This window comes from Falco punctatus, assembly GCF_963210335.1.
Source record: "Falco punctatus genome assembly, chromosome: 12".
NCBI lineage: Eukaryota > Metazoa > Chordata > Aves > Falconiformes > Falconidae > Falco > Falco punctatus.
In genome coordinates this window covers 17627669-17640592 of record NC_137592.1, presented here as the reverse complement: position 1 = coordinate 17640592, position 12924 = coordinate 17627669, and the positions used below count along the sequence as shown (strand labels likewise).

The 12924-nt window shown below is 40.7% G+C and overlaps 1 protein-coding gene across 4 annotated transcripts in view; it reads left to right on the top strand.

Annotated features, from left to right (window-relative positions):
* TTC7A (tetratricopeptide repeat domain 7A) overlaps positions 1–12924 on the top strand; it is a 173111-nt gene that overhangs the window by 54295 nt on the left and 105892 nt on the right. For all 4 annotated transcript variants that reach the window (XM_080408291.1, XM_080408292.1, XM_080408293.1 and 1 more), the window contains one exon: positions 9602–9719. In XM_080408291.1, coding sequence (XP_080264417.1) covers positions 9602–9719 — 118 coding nt within the window. The remainder of the gene's footprint in view (positions 1–9601; positions 9720–12924) is intronic.

Sequence of the window (12924 nt, the reverse complement as noted above, 5' to 3'; positions counted from 1 at the left end):
TTGAGCACTCTTATTAATACCCCGATGAAGTTTTCAAAGCAAGATCAACTTGTCATTAGTCTAAAACATCAGCAAGTACACTGATAAATTTTACTCTGTAGGCTCTGAAGCTAGAGGAACTTTGTGAGCTAAATTCCTGCATTCACTTGGAGCTGTAGTGGGGGACTGCAAGACCCTAACAGATTCCCCTGGCAATTCTGCTGTCTCAAGGACTGCTGGGAGGCAACCCCACCCCCCCAAAAAAATAAGCCCAACCAAAACTCAGGAGAACAGTTGTATTAAATGTGACGAAATTCTTTCTCTGAAATCAGGCTAATTTTTGCCTAGTAGCCTGAATTTTAGTATAGGAGGCAAATTTGGGATGTCCATATTACAAATAATCTTTCACTCCTCTGTCTTCTTGCTCTCTGAACACTAATCCAACAAGGGGAAGGTGGTAGAGCCATGAAGTCAATGAAAGACAATATTCTTTTGGACCTGATACTTACAAACAAGGAAGAACTGGCTGGGAATGTGAGGTTTGGGGGCAGCCTTGACTGCACTGACTATGGGGTGCCGAAGTTCAGGATCCTGAGAGAAGGCAACAAGGCAAATAGTGGAATGGTCCATTCAGGTGTGCTTTGACCGACTGACCACTTCTAAACACAAATAATGACTTCAAGAAGGCTGTGGTCTCTTGGTACTTGCTAAACACGTGGCCTCTGCTGTAACTAGCCTTTGAACAAAATTGAAATACAGTGCATGCATCTTGTGAGACTCCATGATAAAATCAAGATCCCTGGGATGTTCTTATGTTTAACAGGAGCAATTAAGTTTTAATGGAGGCACTCTACCAAACTCTGGGTCACTGATGTGTGTTGAGGTGAAAGGACAAGGTTTCTGTACCATAAGAAAAGAAATGGCATAGAATCCCATTTCTTTCATGTATTACCCTGGTGTTTATGCAGCTTTCACTACTGAGGACTAAATTTCAAATGGTGCTATTAAAGTCTCCCAGCTGTGAAATTATGAGCCCACACTGAAGATGCTGCAATGGGCAGAGTCAGGATTTGCCCTTCTCATTGGTGCTTCTCCCCAAAACCCCTTTGGATCCACTAGCACAGCTAGCGTATTAAAAATACCTTATTACAGAGACACTTAGGAAAGATAAAGAGACTGTAGTTCAGTCCCAACTCTGTCTTCAGACAGTCCAGTATCTCCAGACTTTCTCATACGTGGCAGCAATGGTCTAACCCTAAAAAATAGGAGCAAGAAGGGGAAAACGAGCTGGTTTTGATTACTGCAAAGTAGGAGGGTTTTTTCCTCTTATCTACTGCCTTTTAATTGTGTGAAACACTGTTCAGTGTTATTCAGTCAAACCCTGGCTCAGAACTGGGGTGCAGTATGAAATCCAAATGTGATTTCACAAGAAGGTAATTTTACTGCAGTTATCTAGAGTGCAACCTTATGAACTAAAACCAAATTTAAAATATTTGTCTCCCGTCTTCCTTTCACTCAGTGCCCTGTGCTCTACCCCGATACCAAACTTGATGATGGTATAGAAGAATTTTAATTAAGGGGAGTCAGATGGAAATTAGAGAATCTTTTAAAAGAACTGAAATGATAGGTTCCCATATCTCATAGTCAAAAGGGATGCTTCTGATATTACTGGCAAACTCCTGTGCCTAATAAAGACCTTCCTGCTTAACAGAGCTGTTTTTCTAAATGTCATCCTTACAGTAATTATTTGCATTTAAATTACATGGCAATCAAATCAGAACTGAATCATTTAAACTGGAAGTGAACAAGCTGATCAATGTCAGTATAAATAGAAAGGATAGACGTGGCATGGGAACAGTCTAATGGACAAATATTAACAGTTACAAATACTCAAATACATCTTGCTTTTCAGAACATATAAAATATGATTAATTTCTCAATTAGGAAATACATCTATGTACTGGATTGCTGGGTAGGCAGGAAAAGGGTAAAATCAGATCACCATTTATCCAAATGAAACAGCTAATTTATATGTCCTGCATCTGTCTACTGTGTGCTTTTGGTGCAATATTGTACTCTGTTTACGGTCCATGGACAAGCAGTACTTTATTTAGTCTTATTTCAGTTACTAGCAATAAAAAAACCCCTAAAAACATTCATGTAGCTGAATAATTACAGAATGTTATGAGGAACACAGAACAGTTTCTTTCCTGATTAATCTAGTAGTCACTTAACTTGTTTTGCTGGCTTTGTACGTGGTGTCTCAGCACACTTCAAGAACCAGGGAAAACAAAAAAAATAATTGAAAGGTACCACATGGATTTACAGCACTGACAATGCTCAGATCACATCTATGAAATTATCTCTCAGAGCAGAACAAATCAAAGTAAAAACGTGTACATTCATACTGTGCCATGCAAATCAATATATAACAGAGCCTGATGTGGAAAAGAACTAAATGCCCCCAGCTTTTGTTGTGACAGTATGACCAGATTATTAGCTGATGTAAGTTGGCACTACTCCACTGGCATATTACTGGCACCGTGCTGGGTTATATCAGCAGATCAGCTGCCCCATCAACCAGTAGCTTTCAGGATTGGGCCTGCCATAAACAATCAAGTGATATAAGCAATGTTTTGGTTACCTTTTTCAGAATTACAGGGTTTTCACAAATTAAAAAAAAAATGCAGAGTGAACAGTAAATTGATACTTCATTAATTGTAAAGCTTATGCCAGTTGTCCTGGAGTAACAGAAAAGCTCCAAAACTAGTGCACCTATATAGACCACACTTCTCTGGTCAGGATGTGGTGGGACCTGTACTTAAAGCTCACAAGATGCAAAAGTTTTCAGCAAAGTTGGAACCTTTGTACTGTATTTAGCCAGTTACACAGGTGTTTTAAATGTCTTTGTAGTAGGCTCAGAATTATTTTTGAGGCATCACGCTACCTAGCCTTCCAGTTTGCTGGAGTTTCAACGCAACAGTTTGCTGAACTCAAATGTGGATGATTCCAGCCAGGAACACAAATCCCATTTTTGATTAGTCAGCTGTTTTTTAGCTTTACAGAATGCACTATGAAGTTTTTGACTATTGAAGTTCAAAGTATTATATTTTTGTAGGAAAGTTGATGTAGCTTACAGTGGATTATGTCCATACTGAGGTTGTCCTGCCTTGGTCCACTGTCAATTCAGAGTTCCACTTACTAAAAGGCTTACTGCAATTTCCTCTTTCACTCAGCCTTCCTGGCATGTCCTCAGCTGAATGCTCACTTGCCTATTTTGGCAGTGACTTTGAGCTGCAGCATGAGTTGTTGTTTTTAACATTTTAATAGTACAATACTGTAAATTTCACTACTAATCTATGTTCTCCAGAACCCTGTTATGGCAGGTGGTGTGAAAATACTAAAACCAGAACTTTTGCCTACAGGCAAGTGTTAAATAGTGAATTTCTCAAATTTTTAGGAGCCTTATTTAAAGGCATGTAGGACTCTTATGGTGCCTTTATTACGTTTTTTACTCCATTTATTTCAATGGAAGCAAGTTGAAAAATTTTGTAAATACACGTAGAGACAAATGGACTATAGTCATAAGAGAGGCTTGAATCTTCTAGGACTCTGGTCTGACAGAGGGTAGGAAGACATGAGGCAGGTTCTTACTGTTTTCATTGCCCCCAGTTGATACAACAGAAGTAGTGGGGGGGTGTTAAACTTGTGTAGCACCAAATGATGCCAGTATTATCAGCCAGTATGAGCTTTTGGAGGGACTTCAAACTGTAGCAAAAGCTGCAGTGCAAGATGGTGCTGTGCCTCTCAGACATTTCCCTTATTTCTTTTAACTCACCCATTCTAGTGTGCACAGTGAAGCGCTATACTCCAGTATTTTGCTGGGAAGACAGAGATCACACCATCAGTCAGGGAAAGGGAGAAGAGAGTGGGGTCGGGCCAGGCCAGACCATGCGTGGAGTCATAAAAAGTGAGTAAGACATACCATGAGGTCAGTACCTCAGGGCGGGGGGAGATTGGCAGGATGTAGATTCAGAGCTGCATACTTCTGAGGTAACAGCTTCTCATTCATTACTTTCACAGACCACTTAATCCGAGAGTGCTTCTCTCTCCTTCTGTCCGTTGTTGACCCTGTCACTATAGATAATAAATGCTGAGCATGTGCTTGTACCCAGTCACCTAGGAGCCCTGGAGTTGCATGGAAATGCTTAGGTCTTACTGCAGTATGAATAATATTGAAAGATCAAATCTAGTCACGTTATTGGAGTTTTTCTGCCTACTGAGTGGATGTTCTAGAGGACCGACATCGCTAGGGCAAGAAGCTACTGGGAAAGCAGTGAATGGTAAGGAGCTATGAGAGTTTTCTACCATCTTTTAAAAGGCATTCTTGCTAACACCACAGCTACTGATACTGGCGCAATCCCAAGGCTTTTAGACATCAAAAATGACCAAGTATTTTGCCTTCTATGCATCTCCTTTGTGAACAAACCACTCTTGCTACAGTGGAGGAAAGGCCTAAGTATTCCTAAGTGCTTGAGGCTGAGCTTACATGCAGAGTAAGTTGGTGGGCTTAGCACTGACACATGGATAAAATGCTGACTAGACCAACAATAGAAAGCATAAGATATTTTTTTTTTCCTGACATATGTAACATGATTTGTATACTGTAAACAGCTGCAGGACAAAACCTTTCCATTATACTATGCCTTATTAGCCACTTTCTTCCCCTGCGTTTTTCTTCTTATTCTTTTTTTTCCAATATTTAATTTTTTCTCCTTTTTTAATTAGTCACTGTACCTACAACCCAGTACAATGGAAATTATAAGAGGTCATCAATTCGACTAGTTAATATCTTGAGTAATTTTGCATAAATACACTTTCTGCAGGATTTGGGTCTCGTTATGTGCTTGGGTATCACTCAGTCTCATTGGTGTCCAAACTCCCCTGCTTCACTAACCTTGTCTGCTGTCCTAGGTCCAGTGTCACTTGATGTTTCCTGCCTCCTCCCTTGAGCGCTCCTCTTGGCACCGTGAGGTGCCATGTCCATACTGCTGTACATCATCAATTTGCTTGTCCTCAATTGTTCTAAATCCATGCTGGTGAGAACTGCAGCTCCCACTTAGTCCTGCAGGGTGTTGATTGAGTGGGGTAGGGTTTGAGCTTTTCTAAAAACAAGCTGGGTGGCAGTTGGAAACCAGCTGGGTGGCAACAGGCCAGGGGACAGCACCTGCTGTTCCCCACTCCCTTGTCAATATTGCCCCCGGGCTTGGCTCAAGCACACACCAAAACCTGCGGTCAAATAACGAGGGTGTATGAAACAGCCACTCTGTTTCAGGGGAAACGTCCATCAGGGTTGCACAGCTAACAACTGTTCCTTTTCCATCAAAGATGATGGAGAGGATGGAAGGAGGGAAGAAACCCAGACAACCCCACAGCATTACAATCTTATCAGGGTCAGGGCACAGTTTGGTAGCCTGTGCCTCTCCAGGTGCCAGGTACGTGCTTGTTTCTGGTGTGGTGGAGAGGTTCCTTTAGCTAGTGCTTCCAGGTGCCTCCTGACAGTTTATACAGCTTGAGTTCAAAATATGAAAAGTTCCTTTTAAGTTATCTTTTCCCCACACCTGCTATCTGAGCTTTCATCCATGTAGGTCTTGGAGGCAGGGAACATCTCCCTGCAACCTGTGGTGCTGCCCTTCTGTCCACCAGCTATGCAGTGCAAAGTATGCAGAAGAACGTAAGAATGTAAGGGCCAAATTGAGTAGTATCTGTGTGTCTTGGGGACTTTGTTTTTTGCTTGCTTCTGAGAGAATAACAAGTAGTGATTCTAAGGAAACTGATTTCAAGCTGTTACCAGCACTCTTGATGCCCAAAGAGTATCTTTTCCATGGTGTTGGGAGCTGCCTTTGGCACTGCTAGTGACCTGGTGCATTTCCTAATCACAGAGCGGTGCTGTCCCATGCCTGCTGTGGGGGAGGACGTGGCATCCTGTGGCTTAGAGCTTGCTAGCAAGGGTCTGTTAAGTTGCAATAAGAAGTTTTGATCTGTGTTCCTTGCCCTTCCAATGCAACATTGTCACCTTAAGATTTGAGTCCCCCTCTGATGAGAATGAACCGTTTAGGTTCCCTTCATACGGAGGCTGGCTTCTGTCTGTGCAGTAGGAGTAGAAATGGACATCTTGACTCTTCTGATAAACTTTCTGCCACATAGCTCATTTGTGTGTACTTTGAGCTCACAACTTCTGGAAGTCCTGCAGGATGAGATTTGACCTCCCTGACACCACATGGGGAGAGAAGAAAGGGGGAGCAGCTCCTGCTGCTTCAGGTCAAGTGGCAGCATGCAGGTGCTCCAGCTGGGAATTGTTGTATCTGGTGGGACTCTAGAAGGGTTGATGTCTCATTTGGAGGCCTTCCTCTCTCCCTTTCCCATCATTACAGCACAGAGTGACATCTCATATGCTTAAGGACCCCTGCAAGGTACAGCTTTACTGGCAGATGACAGCTCAGGCTTACTAATGGTCCCTTGCTCAGGTGTATGGAGGGGGAGTTTTCATCCAGACTGCAATCTGGTAGTCCTTGCAATTTAGTTGGCAGGCCCAAGTATGCCCCAAGGGGACGTATTCCTTTTTCAGTTAGTAGTTTCCAGAATCATAGTTGACTAAGCAAGAGGCATCCATTGGGGAGTGGGAATGTCACAGTGGGTGGCATGAGTGAAAGGTTTGGCTCTTCACACTTGTCCAGAGTGACTGAAGAGTAGGAGAATGGGAGGGGGCAGATGGCAGCCACAGCAAGGCGGGCAGGGGAAGTAGCTGAGTGCTGTAAGAAGGAAAAGTAAATGCTCTCATAAACAGAACCAGCTGTGCTGGAGTTTGCAAGGCCCCTTATTTTCAAAGCAGCCTTCGGCTGACCCAAGTTTGCATTCATGAGAATTTGTGGCTGGTCAAAATGTCATTAATGTTTAGTATGAATAAATGTTTACAAGAATGTTTGTGCTAGAAGTGCTTTTTCAGCCATTCTGAAAAGTTGTGGGTTTAACTATTCATGCAGTAGATTAATCTCACATTCACAGGTGGCCCTGGATAACTGTCAGGCAAGAAAGCTGAATGGTGTGCTGCTGATTTATGCAGTGTAGGCCATCAGTCAGAGACTGGAAACACCATCAGGTGACCATTCAGAGAAACAATGGAGCAAAATCTCTCCCAGTTTTAAATGTCTCCATTTCAACTCGAAACCTTTCATTTAATCTTTTTTTTTTTCATACACTCTACCCACCCCTATTCTTGTTCACTCATCGTTAGAATTCCTTGTATAGCTCTTTTCTTCATCTAATGAAGACTTCTTGGATGAAAGTGTGTGTGAGGTGCAGAGGAGAACAATGAAAGGAGTGGGAATACAGCTGTTTATGGTCGCAAAAGAGGTGCATAATTAATTTTTTGGCTGCAGAGATTTCGTGTCTTACATAAAAGTTCCTGAGAGCTGCAGTATTCAGTTAATGTTTCAAGGGAAGGTTTTTTTTTTTCTTTTTTGTTTTTTTTTTTTCTGTGTAGCAAGTCATGGGGCATTTTCTTTTTCCATTGTCCTAGGCTCTGGCTCAGAACATGCTTTAGTATGTGTTGGGGAAGTCAGCAGGGCTACTGACAGGATTAAGAAATCTCCTGAACAAATCTCAGTCTTCCTGGTGTGATCAGAGTTTAAAGGGTCTCATCTGAGCAGCGTTGAAGTCAGTAGGACCATTCCCAGTGTTTTCAGTAGACTTTGGATAATGACATGTAAGGCAGTCCTTGCAATGTAGTTGGTAGCCCCAAGTATGTCCCAAGGGAGTGAGTACTCCCGTTTCAGTTCGTAGTTTCAGATTCGTAGTTGACTAGGCAATCAGCAAGACTAATGCTTTTGTAGTGCTTTCAGGGAAGAGTTTGATGAGAAAATACGTGTTGGTCATTGGGCGGACTGACCGGAGGTTTCAGAAATTTAGGAACTGTTGGTCTACGTCTAGTTTGAATTGTATGGCCTCAGGGAGCTGGGCAGGTGAGGAAGAGATCCAAGCAGTGGAGATTGCTTCTTCACTTGCACTTTTCAGCTTTTCTTCACACTTATGTTAACAGTAATTTTTTTATGTTTGATACCATCTAATAAATACCAACTCCTTTATTTATGAAGCCGTTAGTTAATGTTGTCACCTGAATGTCTTCAAGTGGTGTAACTAGGAGGCCCGTTGACTGGATAGCGTATCAAGTCAAGTAGATTCTGTTCATAGGCAGCATATTAACAAATTGTTGCAGAAGGGGAGTTTCTGATCTCTGGTATGTTTTGATTTCAGTTCATTATGGGTGACTCCTTTGAGATGTTAAGGAACATGAGGTGCTGACATCTGACAAAGCTGAATATTAAGTGAGCACGTTTCAGTTACGTCTGCAGTACTTGCGCCTAAAACAGATGGTTTTCAAACAATAATGTATTTTCTCAGAATTAAACAACCCCATCCCAGAAAGTCAGTTATCATGTGATAAAAGTTTCTAAAAGGATGATTTTCCAGTGTCTGGTTATTGATTAGGGATGGCTCTGATTGTGGTTAGCAAGATCTGCAGACTGTCTTTTACAGAAATGAGGTCTTCCTGTAGGCTGTGTCTTTCAAGTATTACTTAAGCTTTTGCCTGCACCTTTCCAGATATGTACAGTCTACAGTTCTTAGTCTTTTCTATTTAAAATGGGTGAGTGATGATATGAGAGTTTAAAGTTAGAAATGAGAAGCACTCTATTCTGTAATAAATTTTTTTGTTTGTTTATCATTAACTCAAACTGTAAAGATACTAAAGCTTCATTAGACTTAGATCTGCGTGGCTGGCTAAAAAGGAGCGTTGGGGGGAGCAGTCTGTACTGTAGTAAAAGAGACCAGCTTATGTATTTCACCAGTTTGGAGACTGATCCTGAGAGGTCATGACTGCTTTCTCTTCCCATTATTATCTGTAATATAAAATGCATTTTCAAGGGAACTGTGTCTTTGCAAATAATGCAAAATGGGGCTAGTGCAGTATGAGCTGCTAAGGTAGTGTGGTGTTTCAGATCAAAATTTGTGTCCTGGATTTGTTGCCCTTCTTGTGGCAGCAGAATTGCAAGCAGCAGCTGAAAGCTTGCAGTGAAGTTTTGCTTTCTTGTTTTACTTTTCTAACACTTTAAAAGGAAGTAAAATTTGCTAAAGTTTCAAAACATCATACAACGAAACTAGATGGTCTTCCTTTGAAGGAAGAAACTTGATAGACCTTTCAATGCACTGCTAGGATAGTATATTAGGCAGTTGGTCCAACATTTGTGTTTAAGGTTGCATGATTGCAGCATGCCTGAAGGGAAATACAAAAATAAGATAGTGTCCTTCATTAACCTTAAACATCTGGAAGTAGTTTGGGGTGGATGCTTAAATCGAAACCAAAACTTTTCTCAAAACTGTGCATGTGTACCAAGGTCTGCTAATCTGACCTTCTACGTCCTCCTTTCTATGAGTGTTTACTGTGACCACTGAAGGGCTTTGTATGAATGGCCCTCGGATCACTTACAGGTAAGTTTAATGGGGTAATCTAATTGTAGCAGGTACAGAGGAAGTGCCTGTAAGTCTCATTCTACCTATTTTGCAGCTGGAAGAAGGAGAATACTTTGCTAAAATGGTGATAGACCTGGGTGAGGATGCTGGAGAGTCCCTAGCAAAGGGTTACCTGGCACTGGGCCTGACATACAGTCTTCAAGCTACTGATGGTGAGTTATCCTGTTTGTCAGGAACGTTGTATAGAGAGCATCTGTTCAAAGTCTTTAGTGCAAGCAATGGAAATTTATTAGAAACCCTGCTTTTATTGCTGACTGGACATGAAAAACAATCAGATTGCAAGACAGATAGGGACTGTTCACTTGCTCAGAGAACTGTCCTCTGTGGTAATAAAAGTGAAGAACTTAAGTAAAGGAAGGAATGCAAATCATTACTTAGGAGGTGATAATCTGACTGCAGCCGACAATGCTTAGTGTGCTTTACTTGAGTATTTTTAATACATTTCTTTCACTTATTTACACAACAAGAAGTCAAGCTTTCCATCTATTTTCTATTTCATTCATATGACAAAATACATATCTATTTTGTCACCCACTGGTAAATCACATAAAGAAATACAGTCCAAGAACTGGAGTCAGAAGTGCTTGACTTCAGTTCCTGGCATGATACTGATTCCTCGCAGAGATTCAACCTCTCTGCGATGTTTCTTTCTCTGCTTAGAAGTAAACTAGATAAAAAGATCTGCCTCGCAGGTATGTGTGGATATTGACTAGACACAGATCACTGAGTGTAAGAATCTATTTTATTGCTGCTTGCTTGGGTTTTAAATGACTGGACAATGGGCTCTTGCTGGTTTGGTGCTTGGTGGCCAGAAGGGCTTGAAGTCCCAGTGTTTGGGAGAGTTCTAGCTCTGACCTTCATCAAGCTCACAGGTGGGAACAGTCTTTGTTTCTTCTATGACTTCTAACACAGGCAGAAGGCCTCCTAACATAGTTTCTTTGAATAATGGCTGAGCTAGTATGTTTCCTAACCCATCTAGGAGTTCTGCCCCCATGCAAGCAACGTCTTTTCTGTCAGATGGGTCCCGTAGAAGCAAACCGACTTCTTCCAGCAAATGAGCCTGAAACAAAGCTAAAATGACTGTATGGTATCATGGAAGTATGTAGGCCTTGGAAGTTACAGCAGAATTCTGCAAGGCATCTATATGAGGGAGTGGCTTGTGCTCTTCAGTAGTGCAAGTCAGTGTATTTTTTCAGTCACCCTTATCTGATCAGCTGTTCTGACAACTGGTTTCTAACACAAAGGGTAACAGGCACTGTAGCTCTCTTCGGTTCCCCATTTCTATGCCTCAGAACACTTCCTCCTAGAAAGTTCTTGTCAAGAAACATATGTCCTTCCTAGACTGAACTTTCTCATATATATATATATATATATATAAAAATTTTTTTTAGGTTCATTAAACATTGGTTTCTGCTTAACAGCCTACCTTTTAGGGCATTTTGCCTAGATTTTGTTTAAACTGTCCCTAAAGCTACACAAGATCTCAGAGACTATTTTTGGAGATAGGTGGTTTTCTCTATTAGCCCATTATAACCAATTTGTTATCCTCAGTATGGAAAGAAGGTAGTTTCTAAAGAACGGAGCTGTAGAGGAATGTGTTGTACTCTAGCTCTAAAAATCTTTGGTGCAGCAAAACGTGAGTTGGAAGCTTCTTCAGGAAGGGAAGTCTTCTCTGAGTTTTCAAAAGACTGGTTCAGATGTAATATATCCTTTTTAATGTAAAGGAGACAGTCTTCACAACAAATTTATTCATTTTTTTTTCCCAGATTAGCATCTGATTTATGTTGTGAAACAGTGAAAGATCTGCCTTCTCCTTGTATCTCTAGCCTTTAAGTCAGCAGGGCCAGTCACTCAGTTATTTGAGGGAAATCTGAAGAGTATATTTCAATCTTTCAGGTTATATTTTATTAAAACCATTTAGTCTTTTCTTTCAAAAGCATACTTATGATAATCATAAATATGAAAGAGCATTTTACTAGAAAACATCAAATTTGCACTAACGAGACCTTTTTTCATTAGTATCATTAAAAGATAGCATATCACAATGAGGAAGCAAGAGTAGAACTTGCTCAAAGGATGATAGCAACTCTTCTATGTAATCCTGCCTCATACTGTCAATCTTGTTTATCATTGTGTTTGTACCAGTTCATAGCAACATATGCAGGCACACAGTCAAATGTCTGTATGAATATATGATTTCCATAACTTTCTGCTTGAGCTGACTTTCAGTGAGTCAGCATATTCAGTGGTAGCAAAGTGTTTCAGAAGTGTTTGTCCAGTTGCCTTATGAAGCTCACAGTATTATATCAAAATGCCTTCCATTCAAGGTCAGGCTTTCTTATTTAATATATCCTTTTAGCAAATACTTCTCCTCCTGTGTGACAGAGGTACGGAGGAGTTATATTAAAGCCTTTGTGACCTGCAAAAAAGCACTTGCTAAAAAGTGGAGTCAGAAGAGAGAATCCTACTGAATGACAATTCAAAGAACTTGTGGGAACATTTGGTAATTATCAAAGTCCCTTTACAACTATTAGATTCACGCCTCGATGAAATAAGACTTCCTGGAACTTATGCTGGGTAGCAGTATGTGTAGCTTCCTTGTTCTTAATGTCTAATTATGTGTTTCTTGAAATAAATCTCATTGAAGTAGCTGAAAGATGTGTCCTCAGAGGAAGTCATTGCCACTTTTGCCTCACTCTTAGAAGCACAAATCTCTTGTTCGTACAGAATGTCCATCTGTTGCTATGCTAAATTTTTTGCAGATCTGTTCCCAATGGGTCAAAGTCAACAGCAAACCTTTGTCTTCCTCTTGTAGTTCCAGTTTTGACATAAGCTGTATTGTCAACTTTGCCTCCCTTAGGTCTGGTGAAGAATCCTTTGAACACAGGGAAAGGTGAGATGAATTTAACAAAGGCTAAAGAGGAAAGACTGGTTGAGAATGCATTATGAAATACAAGTGCTCTTCTAATTTTAACATCACCACCTCACATTTTGTGAAATCTTTGTAGATTTAACAGACCCTCACTCTTTCAGAGATGAGAGTGTGTGCTGTGTCTGTCTTCATTTAGAATTTTGGTGTAAGGCCATGGATCAGGGACTGAATTGGAAACTTTTTCTGTCAGTCCTTGTGGATTTTTTAAATAATCTGTATTCTGACAGCACTGATTTAATGTTAAAAAAATAAAAATAAAAAAATAGACATTGCTTATTAGTGAACAAACCCATCATTATTGCTTCCGGAGAGAACAGTCAACACATACAATCTTTATAATTCTGGGTGCTAAAACTGTGCACCTTGCTGTATTAGGTGTTAAGACATCTAATGTTTTTTGAAACCCATTGATGTGTGCAAAAGGG